Source organism: Aspergillus neoniger (assembly GCF_003184625.1).
Source record: "Aspergillus neoniger CBS 115656 unplaced genomic scaffold BO87scaffold_35, whole genome shotgun sequence".
Classification (NCBI taxonomy): Eukaryota; Fungi; Ascomycota; class Eurotiomycetes; order Eurotiales; family Aspergillaceae; genus Aspergillus; species Aspergillus neoniger.
Genome location: NW_020291163.1, coordinates 228,267 through 242,065, shown reverse-complemented (window position 1 = coordinate 242,065; position 13,799 = coordinate 228,267). Strand labels below are relative to the sequence as shown.

General features: G+C 52.0%; 7 protein-coding genes across 7 annotated transcripts; 3 read left to right on the top strand and 4 right to left on the bottom strand.

Annotated features, from left to right (window-relative positions):
• Positions 1-89: 89 nt before the first annotated feature.
• Positions 90-2,470, bottom strand: BO87DRAFT_379731 (tRNA (guanine26-N2)-dimethyltransferase). Its single transcript, XM_025624127.1, has one exon. The coding sequence runs from the start codon at positions 2,244-2,246 to the stop codon at positions 174-176; it is 2,073 nt and encodes a 690-aa protein (XP_025476114.1). The 5' UTR covers positions 2,247-2,470; the 3' UTR covers positions 90-173.
• Positions 2,471-2,597: 127 nt separating this feature from the next.
• Positions 2,598-4,084, bottom strand: BO87DRAFT_379730 (MCP1 family protein). Its single transcript, XM_025624126.1, has one exon. The coding sequence runs from the start codon at positions 3,606-3,608 to the stop codon at positions 2,802-2,804; it is 807 nt and encodes a 268-aa protein (XP_025476113.1). The 5' UTR covers positions 3,609-4,084; the 3' UTR covers positions 2,598-2,801.
• A 243-nt stretch (positions 4,085-4,327) lies between these two features.
• BO87DRAFT_379728 (putative C2H2 finger domain protein) lies at positions 4,328-5,723 on the top strand. The gene is made up of 3 exons (XM_025624125.1): positions 4,328-4,461; positions 4,561-4,587; positions 4,676-5,723. The coding sequence occupies exons 1-3, from the start codon at positions 4,453-4,455 to the stop codon at positions 5,294-5,296; spliced, it is 657 nt and encodes a 218-aa protein (XP_025476112.1). The 5' UTR covers positions 4,328-4,452; the 3' UTR covers positions 5,297-5,723.
• BO87DRAFT_379726 (pyruvate dehydrogenase (acetyl-transferring) subunit E1 beta) lies at positions 5,643-7,372 on the bottom strand. Its single transcript, XM_025624124.1, has 4 exons — positions 6,940-7,372; positions 6,741-6,864; positions 6,362-6,648; positions 5,643-6,294 (listed from the first exon to the last, which is right to left on the bottom strand). The coding sequence occupies exons 1-4, from the start codon at positions 7,179-7,181 to the stop codon at positions 5,823-5,825; spliced, it is 1,125 nt and encodes a 374-aa protein (XP_025476111.1). The 5' UTR covers positions 7,182-7,372; the 3' UTR covers positions 5,643-5,822.
• Positions 7,373-7,530: 158 nt separating this feature from the next.
• On the top strand, positions 7,531-9,956 carry BO87DRAFT_379724 (metallophosphoesterase family protein). The gene is made up of 2 exons (XM_025624123.1): positions 7,531-8,082; positions 8,146-9,956. The coding sequence occupies exons 1-2, from the start codon at positions 7,883-7,885 to the stop codon at positions 9,839-9,841; spliced, it is 1,896 nt and encodes a 631-aa protein (XP_025476110.1). The 5' UTR covers positions 7,531-7,882; the 3' UTR covers positions 9,842-9,956.
• BO87DRAFT_379723 (enoyl-[acyl-carrier-protein] reductase) lies at positions 9,871-11,653 on the bottom strand. Its single transcript, XM_025624122.1, has 2 exons — positions 11,263-11,653; positions 9,871-11,179 (listed from the first exon to the last, which is right to left on the bottom strand). Exons 1-2 carry the CDS (start codon positions 11,487-11,489, stop codon positions 10,138-10,140), a joined length of 1,269 nt encoding a protein of 422 aa, XP_025476109.1. The 5' UTR covers positions 11,490-11,653; the 3' UTR covers positions 9,871-10,137.
• A 291-nt stretch (positions 11,654-11,944) lies between these two features.
• Positions 11,945-13,793, top strand: BO87DRAFT_366733 (glutamyl-tRNA(Gln) amidotransferase subunit HER2). The gene is made up of 4 exons (XM_025621852.1): positions 11,945-12,159; positions 12,231-12,555; positions 12,632-12,807; positions 12,880-13,793. Exons 1-4 carry the CDS (start codon positions 12,021-12,023, stop codon positions 13,752-13,754), a joined length of 1,515 nt encoding a protein of 504 aa, XP_025476108.1. The 5' UTR covers positions 11,945-12,020; the 3' UTR covers positions 13,755-13,793.
• Positions 13,794-13,799: the final 6 nt, after the last annotated feature.

Sequence of the window (13,799 nt, the reverse complement as noted above, 5' to 3'; positions counted from 1 at the left end):
TCCCACGCTTAGAAGAGCGTATTGAATCCATGATGGACAATTTCTCAAAGCTTACACGGGTAAACTTCAAAACTTTCTAAGGTACTATTAAGTAATGCAATGACAATTGAAGTGCAGTTATGGTGGATGATAGCTATCTACAACTACACTAGATAAATGCGCAATTCAATGTTCTACTTGCCTCCGGATGCTCGGCTCAGAGGACCCCAGTTCTCACGAGGATTTATCTGATACCGCACCAGTCGCTTCTTGGTCGTCTCCCTGCCCAATGCTTCATCGAATACAACCTCCAGCGTGCTAGGGTGCGGTCTGCCTGTACCATTGGGACTACGGGGAGCCTTTGTGTCCTGGGGGCCCTTCTGCGTTGTTCCCGGCTGTTCACGCTGGGGATCAGATTCCCTTCTCTTCCTTCCAAACGCTTGACGGGCACCGGAGCGATACAAGGCAGCTTCAATCTTGGTAACCATATCTTTGACATCCTTTGCCTCTTCTGTGACTGCCTGAAGCTCGGTCTTGAGAAGTGCCAGAGACGGGTCTTCCCTCTCACAGCCTTGGACATTCTCCCGGCTCTTGGACATAATGACAGCGCCGGGACTACCGGGCTTGAGGGCGCCTTCTCTGATGGGAGACTTCTGCCTCACCCATTCCCTCATTATCTCCCAGATCACCTCCCAAGGAGCATCGGTACGAATTGTGTTCGGTCTGGCGTGGCTACGGGTTGACCGGTAGCCTAGGTGTCGAATAGCCCCCCGCATGGCATCAATGGAAATCGTGGATGTATGCAAGACTTTGGATAAGGCGCTGAGACTGAAGTAGAAGGGGTATTCTTCCCGGGCGGCGGGGTCGAGCCGTGGGATAATTGCAGAATACTCGTTCACGGGGATATCCCCACCGACTGTGCCAGTAGGTGTCTGATTGGCTTCGTCACTAGGAATTTCTAGATTCAGATCTTCTTCCATTGCTGTAGTCAACATCCCCTCGATCCGGTCAATGGTGTGATACACGTCCCTATCTGCCTGGGGAAGCATATCAAGGATCCTGCGGATGAAGTGAGCATTATGAAGAGGACCAGCCCACATAGGACCGCTGAGGTGAGTCCTAGAGCCACAATGGCCACAACGACTATCTGCTACCGGACCCTGAGCGAAGCCGAAGTGGTAGAACGGATTTCCTTTCTTGTCCAACTTCTGTTTCGTCTGGGTTATGGGCTGAGTCGACCAAGCGCCACAGCCAGCATCGCAGTTGTAGACCATCATCATGTTTCCAGAGATATACTTGACTTCAGCTGGGGAGCGATGGACACGGACGAACACTCGGGCATAAAAATCGATCGATAGGGACAGAAGCGGCTCAATCGCGAGACCATATTTCGCAGCGGAGGCTGCAAGCCCGTGCAGAATGAGACGCAGGCCACCTTCGTGGCAATGCGGTCCTTTCACTGGAATTCCGCCATATAGGGCGAACGACTTCTCGGGATACCCGTACGAGGCCCAGACACCTGCATCGGTACAGGTCACACAAAGAAGGCCGCCATCCTTGACTGCCTGGACCGCAGCGTCCATGAAAGGTGCAGCAGAGCCGTAAGGGTCCAGATCAATCACGTCAAATTTTCCTAGGTGGCTCTCGACAGTTGGGGTGTTGGCTTGTTGGTTTAAGAGACTGTACATGTAAGCGCGCGCATCCCCGGTGTTAGGACGGATCTTTTCGCCGAGACTATTGTATTTAATGTTCGTCTTCATGGATTCAATTGCCGAGGGTGACAGGTCGTTTGCTACGACGCAAGAGGTGAAAGGTATCTCCGAAGCATATCGCAGGGCACGCAGACCCGTAGCCGAGAGGGCGTCTAAAATCGTAAAAGACGGCGCCGTGTCCTGCTCTGCCTGCTGTGCTGCAGTCGGATTCCCTTGGCCTTGATTCTGATCCTGCGTTTGTTCCTTGACATCGACCTCTTCTCTCTTGCGCTTCTTGCCCTTAGCTGAGTCGTTCGCCGCAGCCTTTTGCTTCCTCTTCTCGGCCTTCTGTTTCTTCAGGGCCAGCAAATGCTCCCCATATGCGCGAATGGCAAGGACACTAAGGTCCCGGTTGAACTGTTGGATAGGGTTGTAGAAGACTGATTGCGATTGCTCGTCAGCTTTGCGATCCCTTTTCGTACCGGGAGCCTGAGCCGGGGGGTTCAGAATGTACGCCAATCCTTCCTTCACTGCTCTGTACTCAGTGCCGTCATACTGTATCAATTGTTCAGCCATCTCCGCAGCCGATGAGCGGGTAGAGTAGACTCGGCGGAGTGGCGGGCGTTGGTGGAATCCTAGGGCGGTGCAGCGGGCAATTGCGCGATCGCTGCGGAGTCTGAAGTGAGTTGAGAGGGCACGATAAAGAATACCAAGGTGTGGGCGCATGGACCCGGACTTTGAAAATCGACCTGGTGGTGACTTGGCTATGGGCTAGGCAATAGATGAACAGCAAGTCCTTCGTCTCTTTTTCTGCTTGTCGGAAACTTTTTTTGACTTCCGCCCGCCAACCTTTCCGATCAGCTAAGCACGGACCAACTCACTACTATCTAACCGCATAAATGTCATAACTATAAACTCAATTCATTCCCCTCTTCACATTCTATCAGAGCTGTCATTAACATTAATTCTTGCTTCTTGCTTATTATACAATCATATCGGCCGTTACTCCCGCCCTTGAAATATTATGTGTCGAAGCACTAACCGCTAGACCAAAAATGATTTATCGCGTCTAGTCAGCCAGGCGACGGAGAGATATGTGTCCCCAAACTATGTTTGTCCGAATCAATTGGGTCAGAGCCAGGACCCAATAACGGGGACCTGGCTATAGATTTCATTCCATCCCTTGGCCTCCCAGCCATAACCTTGCCCCGTACGCCCGATGATGCCCAGGGCGCCTGCAAGCCATATGGATGCTCCCACCGCGGCAATGCCGTTGACCGTCCACCACATTTTCCTCTGTCGGCGGAGTCGTTGCTCACTTTCCGAGGCTCCCAGATAACCCTCTAGGGAGCCCTTTTTTCGGTCACGTTCTTTCCGGACCGTTGTTACTCTCCAGCCCATCCATGCAGCCCAGCCGCCGACGAAGTGCCACACCCCAACAGCGACGAATAACAGATAGTATAGATTCCAGAGTGCGGGGGCCCGTGCAAAGCCGTGGGCCACATAACCCAGCCCGACTCCTGAGCTTCCCCCATCGACCATTAACGGAGTGATGCGGTTGACGAGCACATGGGCGCCAAGTAACGGAACCAACGAATATCCCAACCGAGCTTGGAGACTCATCCGAGGCCAAAACGTCAACGAGTGTCTCTGTGACCTTGTCTCGGCACCATAGAGTCGCGCCCGCCGTGCGGAGCGAATGTTGCGCAAAGCAATTCCGGACGCAATATGAATCAGAACAGGCGCGGTCAGGACGAGATGTTCGAGGCCCGGAGATTGATAGACGGGTCTGGTGAGAAGTATGAAGCTCTCGCTATCAGGTACGGATCGAGTAGCCAGAGGGATGAGAGAGGTATTGGCCCAGTGCAATGCAAGGAATAGGGTTGGTGGATACGTCGAGTATCGTTGGAAGGCAGACACTGGAAATATTGAGGTCATTGTTAGCTCCTAGGAACAACGTATATTCTTGCCATTATCACAATAGCTTGCATATACTTAGCCATACACCAGGAATCCCAACTGTGTCCGCGAAGACCTAACTTGAGCGATGAGAACCGACCACCTCCGGCGATGGGCTCGCGTGCCGATGGCGGACTTGGTTCTCTGGGGAAGTATTCGCCAGATTCGAGGTCTGGAAACTCATCTTGGACTGGCGATGGGTCTAGTTCTTGCATTGAAAATATGGAGCGCGTTTCGATATCCTCTGGTTTGGATGGCATGCTTTCTTTCGAGGCAGCCATGGCTCAAAAAAAGCACCGGGCCACCAGGTGCTATGTTATATATGTCCGCGCCAGGAGCCAGAATTAGGGCTGGTCAACTATTACAATCAATCCGGTTGCGATGGGGTTGTCTGAATTCAGAGCATGGTCGTTTGAACAATAATTCCTCGCTGTGATTTGGGGCAGCAGATTTCCTTGGAACTTGATCTCATCGACACTTTCTTGGTAAAGAACTGCTAGGCGATGATCCTCCGTATTAGAGGCCTCATGATTGGCCCGTTATGGTCGACCTCCGTAGTCACGGTATTGCACCGGTATTGACGGTATCTAATCGAACACCAGTTCAAGCTCCTCTTCCGCGGGCGGTGGTTTTCTTTCGGCAGAAAGTATCGACCTCAACGCGCAGTCGCTGATAGATGTATGTCGCCTAACAAGTTTCGACAACCAGAGGCTCAAACCATCACCGCTCAGCGAGCAAGCAGCGAATCTGCAAACCTGTACACACGCTCTTTCACTGTCCGCGACAAAACCCTTTCCAAGTGTATCTGCGTACTCATAGAACGATGGCGCCTGCAAGTGCCCAGATTCCGAACATCTCCCCTATTGAAGTTATATATCTTCATAGCAACAAGTTCCCAAATCTTAGCTGACCAATGCGTCTACATACACAGCGAGGCTTTACCAATCCCACTCCTAAGGTGCGATTCAGGGCTTAGTTTCAAGAGCTTGAGGGATGTAAAGACCCGTGCTTCCATGCTAACTCAGGACCACCGCATCTCAAACTAGACCGAATCTGCGCGTTCCGCTCTGAGCTCCTTCACCTGCACGCTCTGCAACAAGTCTTACTCTCGCCATCCAGAATACGAGGCCCATATTTCTTCTTATGACCATCAACACCGCAAGCGTCTCCAAGACCTCAAGCAGTTATCCCGGGACCCCAATGCCGCCGAGAAGGCCAGAAGAGCCGAACGGAAGGCCGACGCCGAGGCCGGGTTAAGAGTCATCGACACACCCAAGGCTGCATCAGTATCTACTACGGGAACGGGCTCTGGAGCAGGTGGAAGTACAGGGGGCGGGGGAGGGTTTAAAAAGGGAGGGTTCAAAAGTTCCTTCACCACTGTGAAAGGACCTGTGGCTCCTGCAGCTCCCACGAAGAAAAACGTCCTAGGCGGTGACGATGATGACAACGAAATTCCAGAAGCAGATGATGCGAGTCTGCGGCGCGCTCGGAGCCAATCGACGAAACGCGAAAATATGCAGGTTGATCAGGCGGAGAGCGATACTGATGAAGAGTACGACCGGGATGGGGGTGTGAATGGGGTGTATTACAATCCTCGAAATCCTACCGGTTGTTCCCCTGCGTGTGCTGGTGCTAGGAACGTTCCTCTAGAGACTTCTTTTGTCTGAAACGAGCATCATGCGGAGCACAGTACGGATGTGGCGATCACACCGACTATGTACTGTGACGTCAAATGGCCGATCACTATCCAAGTTTCCTTCCCTAATGACTTGATGAGTCCAATACGTATGTGGATGATGCTATCCAGAAACGAGACATTGCAGGCATGGAGGTGGTTTCTCAACCGTCTCTCTCCTTAGCCCGAGGGTCGATGATCTGATAATAGCAACGGCACCGGAGGAGCAGGCCCGAATTCACCGCGGGCTCGTTTGTGGTGGCACACGCCAATAGGAACAAAACCAGATGCGATGAGAACACGCTACGGAGAATACAACCATGCCCGAGCACATTAGCTTCTAAAAATGCAGAATAACGTTGATTGTGTTGTATAGTCGTACAAAATCCAAGGAAGTAGGAGAGCGAGGTAATATGAGGGAAAAGGAGAAATGGCTGTAACAATGATAGGGTACTAGACACATGATTTTATTAATTCAGTTTTTCTTCACCGTCGGTTCATATACAACGGCTCATCCTTTACAGGCGCAACAGCTTGGCAGCCTGGCTGACGATGGTGTCCTCCTGGGGGAAGCTCATGTTCTCGAGACCAGCGGCGTAGGGGGTGGGGACCTCGGCACCAGTAACACGGACGGCGGGAGCAGTCAGGTAGTCGAAACCGTATTCCATGGAGAGAGCGAGGATCTCGGAGGAGACACCGAACATGGGGTAACCGGACTCGACGCACATGATGCGACCAGTCTTCTTGAGCGACTGGACGATAGTCTCAACGTCGAGGGGCTTGACGGAACGAAGGTTGATGACCTCAGCATCAACACCGTACTTCTGCTTCAGCTCAGCGGCAGCGTTGAGCGACTGTCCAACACAGCGGGAGAGAGTGACAATGGTCAAGTCCTTTCCGGGGCGCTCAATCTTGGCCTTGCCAATAGGAAGAACAAAGTCATCCTTCTGAGCGGCCTCGCTCATGGGGAAGGCCTGACCGTACAGCAGCCTATGCAAGAATTGTCAGACTCAAAAACATTCCACAGATACTCCGATACTTCCACGGGGCTACGTACTCGTTCTCAAGGACAACGACGGGGTTAGGGTCGCGGATGGCAGCCTTCAACAGACCCTTGGCATCCTCCGAGCTCCAGGGAGCGACAACCTTCAGACCAGGGATGCTGCCATACCAAGCAGAGTAGTCCTGGGAGTGCTGGGCGGCAACACCAGCGGCGAAACCGTTAGGTCCACGGAAAGTGATGTTGCAGGGCTGGATACCACCAGACATGTAGTGGGTCTTGGCGGCAGAGTTGATGATCTGATCGATAGCCTGCATGGCGAAGTTGAAGGTCATGAACTCGCACTAGAGATCGGACAGCAGGTCTTAGTATACTGTGCATTTTCCCTCTGATGAACGTTGAATTTCCAGAGGTAACAGCAGTCCGAGGAACTTACAATGGGGTGCAGTCCAGCAAGAGCAGCACCGACGGCGAGACCACAGAAACCGGCTTCCGTGATGGGGGTGTCAATGACCCGCTTGGGACCGAAGCGGTCCAACAGACCCCTCGTTACCTTGTAACTATAATAGTAGAGCGAGTTTAGATATGCGATCCATGGACTGCAGCCAAGTCAGACGAGGGACAGGGTGCCATACGCTCCGTTGTACTGCGCAACCTCCTCTCCAAGAATGAAAGTCTTCTTGTTGCTCTCCAGCTCCTCGGCGAGCGCCTCGTTCAGAGCATCACGGACAGTGACCTCCTTGGTGCCAGATTCCGTAGCATATCCCCGGAAGCGCAGGATTGAGGGCGCGCATGCGGTGTGAGGGCGAAGGGGGGCCGAAGTAAGGCGCGAAGAAAGCAGACGAGCTGCTGGGCGGAAAAGTCGGGGAGCAGCCATGGCCGAACTGTGAGATATATAATATAAGAAGGAAGAGGAAAAAAAAGCAAGAGTAGAGGAAAGGAGAATTACTTCACGGAAATACCGGTCTGTTGGACAATTGGTATCAAAGGAAGAAAGAACAGCCGATGGGGAGGCTCGTCACTCTTTTTCGGGGGTTCGGGGAATCTTTTTCGTCGACGAGGTTTCGGCGGAAGGTTGGTTTTTGGTGAGAAGCTTCGAAGGGACTTGTTGGGCTTAGCGCTGACTAAGCCGTGTTGCGGTTTTGCTCTTTCCTGACGGTCTCACCGGTCGCCTCCTTCCGTAGCGTCCGTTTTGTCTCTCTCTCTCGGTCTTTCCCTCTCTCCCTGGCGTCTTGTCGGGATCTTTCCCTCCGATAAGCACTTCTGGGTCCCCCCTTCCTATCTATCTGAACTATTCCGTTTATTTAGTTAGCGCCTATCCGTGATAAGCTTGGTGTCGGTGCGTAAACCATCAAGGTACTTACTCACTTATCCATCTACCACCACGGGGGTTGCATGGCTAACTGATCCGACTCTCTTTCCATCCTTCTCATAATTAGAGAGAGAGAGTTTACTTGCGTGTGTCATTCATTACATTAACTGCTCGTTGTCGGTCAACACCCCTGCTTCGTATTTAGATATTCAATCCACGATTTCTGCTATTATTCTTCTCAATATCATCCCTAAGAAAGCATGAGCATGAGCATGTTCAGCAGCTACTATATGCTCTTCTCTACATTAGTGACCTTTCTTCTATTCTTTATATCCCCCTTCGTTTATGCTGTACAACCGACTGCGCCCAAGCCCATCGAGGCTCCATTGCGTGACCTGAAATGGGGCCAGCTCAATTTCCTTCACACCACAGATACTCATGGCTGGTTAGCTGGTCATTTACAAGAGTATGGCGCTGAAGTCTTCTTCGGAGCCATTCCCAGGCCTTACTGATTTCCAATCCCTTATAGACCCTCGTACTCCGCTGACTGGGGTGACTATATCTCCTTCGCTACCCGCATGCGCGAGAAGGCAGAGTCTATGGGTGTCGATCTACTAGTCATTGATACCGGCGATAGAGTGGAAGGAAATGGACTTTACGACTCTTCAGACCCCAAAGGCATCTACATCTCTAAAATTCTGCGAGAGCAGCATATCGACCTGATGTCATCGGGCAATCATGAGCTGTATAAGGAATCCACAGCATCAGCTGAGTTCTTTACCACTGCACTCAATTTCGCCGGACACTATCTTGCATCAAACATCGACTTCTATGACCCACGGACAAACGCTTTCAGGCCATTGGCACCTCGCTTTACGAAGATCGTCACCAAGCAATTGGGCATCCGCATCGTGGCCTTTGGATTTCTCTTCGACTTCAAAGGAAATGCTAATAACACTGTTGTGCGGCCTGTGAGGGAGACAATAAAGGAGGCATGGTTTCAGGAAGCTATCAGGGACCATGAGGTGGACCTCTTCTTGGTAATCGGTCATGCCCCTGTACATTCGGAGGAGTATTGGGACATATGGCGAGAAATCAGATCTCTTCGCTGGAGTACACCCATCCAATTCTTTGGCGGCCATTACCACATCCGTGACTACGCAAAGTATGATCGGATGTCCTACGGCTTGGCCAGCGGTCGCTTCATGGAAACGATCGGTTTTATGTCCATTAGTGGCCTCCCGACCCACCGTCAGCCCGGACTGTCCGCCTTAGCGTCCTCCCTGTGGCCATGGGACCGTTTCCATTTCAATCGGAAATATATCGATAATAACTTATTGTCATTCTATCATCACACTGGCCTGAATGAGACCACGTTCCCCACGGAACATGGACAGAACGTTTCCCAACTCATTGAGGAATCCCGAAGCGCTCTCCAGCTGGACGAAGTGTACGGGTGTGCTCCTCGCGATCTGTTTATGTTTCAAGCGAAATATCCAGGTGAGGGTAATATTTATACCTGGCTGGAGACTGAAGTGCTACCCGTATCCGTGAGAGATGAATCTCGTGCTGGGAAGCCAGCCGTTGTTATAGTCAACACCGGTGCCATTCGCTTTGACATCTTTAAGGGCTCTTTTACGAAGGATAATACATATATTGTCTCCCCATTCACAAGCGGCTTTCGTTATGTGAAAGATATCCCTTACTCCCGAGCCTACCGTCTCGCCGATGTGCTAAACCGGGGACCGGGAATCATGGCTGAGGGCGACCAATTAGACAATTTGACTTGGCAGCTTGCTCCCCCTGAGCAATCAGCGTATACCCGTGGTGTATTTGGCAGCAGTGGTAGCCGATCAAGCGCTGGCTTCCTTACCAACCAAGTCCCATTCCTGAGTAGTGGAGATGCTGAGCCTGACCTAATTCCCGGATACACTACCCATGATGATGGAGGCAAAGATGGCGATGACACCATTCACTCGCCGATCGACTTCTTCCGGGTGCCGAATGTTATCAGGGGAACACCTCGTTGGGGTGCATCTGAACCCCCGGAAATAGTAGACCTGGTCTATATTGATTTCATCGAGTCTAACGTGGCTGCAGTGGCCCCATACGCTGGTATTGGTGCAGATTTTTCTCGCGACAGCGACGTCTATATGCCAAATACAACATTGACCGGCTTGATAGAGGACTGGATAAAAGGAAACTGGCCCTGCGAGCAGGTATGAGCGTTCACCGTGAATCGCCTTTCAGTTGGTGGCTGGCGTATACATGCAAATTGTGCAATGACGGCCAATTTCCTTAAATGTGTTCTTACTCCCAGCGCACAAGCAATGAAACTAGCTAGGTTTTAGATAAAGAATACTAGTGGGTAAATGGGTCTTCCCACTTGACTGGTAGAAATAGCTATGGATAAATTGTACTAGCTATCCATCAACCGAAGTCGGTCGACAGCCAAGGAAGCGTACTGTACAGATTCATATTTATCGGAACACTCGAGTTAGAAGATTAGCTTTTAGCTAGTTCATTCCTGTTCCTCGTACCTGAGCAAGCCCTTGCCGCTGCGGTAACCGCTGAGGGTTTCCTGCACGCCTGCTACAAGCTCGGAGCCCTCGGTGTCCCATTTCCATTTGAACTCCTCAACGGGAATATCCTTAAACCTACCAGCCCGTGTCAGCTGCAGTACATCATTGATGGTGTTTTCCTTCAGCTGCGGATTCTTGTCGCCCCATTTGCTAACCCAGAAGCCATCGAAAACGAGGTTCTTGAAGATCAACAATCCCGACGGCAGAGAAACTGGCTGCTTCGACATGGCCCCGTAGGTGACCAGATGCGAACCTGGTGCGAGTGTTTTTGCCAGTGCGGTGGCACTCTTTCCACCCACACAGTTCAAAGCGAGGCGGATGGGCTCCTTCCCCTTGCGCGTGAGCTCATGTACAACGTTCCTAAATTCGCCTGAAAGCAACTCGGCCTCTGTGACTACCGCAGTCGCACCGAGATCTGTGAGTTCTTTCTTCAGAGCTTCTGTCTCCTCTGGAGTCTTCCGTTCCCGGACGACATTGAGGGTCTTGATACCCCACTCTCGTGCAAGCTGAATAGCAGCGCGTCCAACACCACTGTTTGCCCCGTTCTGGATCAACCAGTGCTCTCCGGCACGCATCCAGTCCCAGTCGCAAAAATCTTTGATCATGCGGTAAGCTGTTACTGGGTTGACACTAACCGTACTGATCTGAAGTGGGGTCAAGCCGTCCTTGTTTTCAATCTTAATCAGCTGCGATTCATCCAGCTGAGCATGAGTGCGCCAGGTGCCCTGTCCAGTCTGTTTCATGACAACCCAGTCACCCTTGCTGAGGTTTTTCACTCCAGAGCCGGTGGACAAAACCTCGAATGCGCCCTCATTTCCAGCGACAGCGGCCGGCTCCTGCGTACCGAGTGTTGATTGGAACGGTGGCTTGCTCGGGTATACACCCTGGATCTGATTCACGTCGGCAGGATTCAGCGGCGCAGCGAGCAGGCGGAGATTCACTTGAGTACCATGGGGCGCGGAGATGGAGTGCTTGTGAAGCCTGGATGACTGTCAGATACCTTGTCCCATTGTGCAATAGCCGGGCCGCTGAAATGTAGGATCCGACGCGGTGCGAGGACTTACTGCAGGACGTCCTTGGGCTCTCCGTAGCGCGAGTAGATGAGAGCCTTCGATTGCGTATACCCGTAGACCGAAATCCATCTTTTATCCCCAATCTGAGTATGAGGATATGCTCCTTGCAATTGGCGCTTGCTCACTGAGGCTAATTGCGATGCAGCTCCAATTCTGATGGAGCACGCAGCGTGGCTTCCGGAAGCCCTCACCGCGGACCGAATCATAACCCCAGACATCATTGTAACCACAGTATACTGGTATAGTCAGATTAGTCTGGTGAGATGAGAGAGAGGATGAAGTCTCCACGACGATGCGGTCGCGAGGAAATTCCTGATGACGTCGTCCCTGCAGCCCTCGGGCCGACGGAGATGAAGACGCCGATTCGGGTATTTATCTTGGCCCTCTGGATTGACAGAGGAGGATGAGTTCTATCCTTGGATATTTACAGACAATCATAAACACAGATGCAAGAGACATTGCTACCAAGACTAACCCATGTCATTCCTGAGAGTGCGGCAGTGAGTTTGGTCCTTGTTTACTACGTCAAGTCCCTACTCAGCAGGAGCTGGAGCTTCGAGAAGCTCTCGATTACCGGTATGGTACCGTACAGTATGATACCCTGGAGAGAAAGCACTCACCGCCCTGTCTCGTTCACCGCCCGCGGGGATGTCCGCCGCATACAATCAATCGATCAATGAATCGATCGGTTTTCTAGAAAGCTTCCATTGTCTGGGTGGTACCCTTTTTGTATAGAGCTACACACCTCAATGTCGCTCTTGCGCGAAGCCGAGAAGTGCTTGGCTAACCAGGGCTCTCATGCGGCTCTAAATGCGCTAATCACCACTCTACATCAGTCAGGGCAATGGTTGGAACGTGTGAGAGATGCGGATGCGCGGCGCACCCGGGGTGAGTATGAAGGCTGCATTGCAACCAATCCTCGCTTTCTTCAGAGCTAACAAACTCGCTTCGCCAACTAGGGACGCCCAAGTCCGAGGTAGATGGCCTGTTGGTCGCCGTCAAGGACAACATATGCACACGCGATCTTCCAACAACATGCGCTTCAAACGCTCTGGATAAATTCGTCAGTCCGTTTAACGCGACAGTTGTTCAACAGTTGGAAGACGCAGGTGCCGTCGTGGCCGGCAAAGCCAATCTCGACGAATTTGGAATGGGATCCCACTCTATACATTCGAACTTTGGTCCTGTCAAAAGCTCGCGCCGTGACCTGCATGCCGAGTATCTCTCGGCCGGTGGTAGTTCGGGTGGAAGTGCGGTTGCTGTTGCGACAGCCCAATGTTATGCGTATGTAACTCTCCAGATCCGCCTTGAATCATAGGGCTAGGAACGGCTTGGCTTAACATTGCTGCAATATTTATAGAGCGTTGGGTACTGATACAGGCGGCTCCGTGCGATTGCCCGCCGCATATACGGGAACAGTCGGCTTCAAGCCTTCTTATGGGCTAGTCTCTCGCTGGGGAGTGGTTGCGTATGCCAACTCACTAGATACGGTCGGAATACTGGGAAGAGACGTGGCCAGCGTTCGCCGTGTCTTCGGTATGTCTTGACTTTGTCGGATTCCTCCTGTCTCGCTGCGTCTCGATTTGCTAACCCGTGCTCGCAACATAGGCGTGGTAAACCAGCATGATTCACGCGACCCCACTAACCTTTCTCCCTCCAGTCGGTCGCGGCTAGATTCACATCTAAGGATGCCTGCCTTGGCGTCTCGGACAAACTATCCCCTCAGGATAGGAGTTCCAGTCGAGTACAACATATCAGAGTTGTCTCCATCTGCGCGACATGCGTGGTCTCGCTCGCTGGCCCATTTGCAGCGACAGGGCCACAGCATCCAAATGGTCTCCCTTCCAACGACTAAACTCGCGTTGTCGGCATACTATGTACTCGCGCCTGCTGAGGCATCCTCAAACCTGGCCAAGTATGATGGCGTCAGGTACGGGAGCCGCCCTGAAGCACCAGATGGGAATGCATCGTCAGAAAGTTATCTATATGCGAAAACACGAGGTGAAGGTTTCGGCTCCGAAGTCAAAAGACGGATCCTGCTCGGGGCATTTAGCCTAAGCGCTGATGCTATGGATAACTACTTTATTCAAGCACAGCGGGTTCGCCGCCTTGTTCAACATGATTTCAACACCGCATTCAGGGCATGCCAACCCCTGATTTCTTCGCGACTGGGATCAAAGTCGGATTCTGCAGACGCTGGTGTAGACGTTCTCATTTGCCCAACAGCGCCGTCATCACCACCACGCATATCAAGCCTTACCGGACCCGATGCGACAGCTTCGCCCTTGGAGGCATATACAAATGATGTTTTTACTGTGCCTGCTAGTCTGGCAGGCCTTCCGGCCATATCTGTACCGGTCACTACAGAAAGCGCTGGTGATACCGAGGATGGAGATTTGGCTGGAATCCAGGTTATTGGTCAGTACGGTGATGATGAGCTTGTGTTAAAGGTTGCCGAGATGCTCGAGGGCAGGCACCTATGAAAAACTTTTGTCTCCTTAAATGCGAATACCCCAGACTCCATTCAT

Bases quoted from the DNA above. Each gene is read 5' to 3' on its own strand.
- BO87DRAFT_379731 (XM_025624127.1), bottom strand. From the start codon at position 2,246: ATGGCTGAACAATTGATACAGTATGACGGCACTGAGTACAGAGCAGTG.
- BO87DRAFT_379730 (XM_025624126.1), bottom strand. From the start codon at position 3,608: ATGACCTCAATATTTCCAGTGTCTGCCTTCCAACGATACTCGACGTAT.
- BO87DRAFT_379728 (XM_025624125.1), top strand. The intron at 4,588-4,675 runs GTGCGATTCAGG...ATCTCAAACTAG, and splicing joins TTACCAATCCCACTCCTAAG to ACCGAATCTGCGCGTTCCGC.
- BO87DRAFT_379726 (XM_025624124.1), bottom strand. From the start codon at position 7,181: ATGGCTGCTCCCCGACTTTTCCGCCCAGCAGCTCGTCTGCTTTCTTCG. The intron at 6,649-6,740 runs GTAAGTTCCTCG...TCCGATCTCTAG, and splicing joins TTGCTGGACTGCACCCCATT to TGCGAGTTCATGACCTTCAA. The intron at 6,295-6,361 runs GTACGTAGCCCC...ATTCTTGCATAG, and splicing joins GTCGTTGTCCTTGAGAACGA to GCTGCTGTACGGTCAGGCCT.
- BO87DRAFT_379724 (XM_025624123.1), top strand. From the start codon at position 7,883: ATGAGCATGTTCAGCAGCTACTATATGCTCTTCTCTACATTAGTGACC. The intron at 8,083-8,145 runs GTATGGCGCTGA...AATCCCTTATAG, and splicing joins TTAGCTGGTCATTTACAAGA to ACCCTCGTACTCCGCTGACT.
- BO87DRAFT_379723 (XM_025624122.1), bottom strand. From the start codon at position 11,489: ATGTCTGGGGTTATGATTCGGTCCGCGGTGAGGGCTTCCGGAAGCCAC. The intron at 11,180-11,262 runs GTAAGTCCTCGC...ACAGTCATCCAG, and splicing joins GAGCCCAAGGACGTCCTGCA to GCTTCACAAGCACTCCATCT.
- BO87DRAFT_366733 (XM_025621852.1), top strand. From the start codon at position 12,021: ATGTCGCTCTTGCGCGAAGCCGAGAAGTGCTTGGCTAACCAGGGCTCT. The intron at 12,160-12,230 runs GTGAGTATGAAG...TTCGCCAACTAG, and splicing joins GGATGCGCGGCGCACCCGGG to GGACGCCCAAGTCCGAGGTA. The intron at 12,556-12,631 runs GTATGTAACTCT...CAATATTTATAG, and splicing joins GCGACAGCCCAATGTTATGC to AGCGTTGGGTACTGATACAG.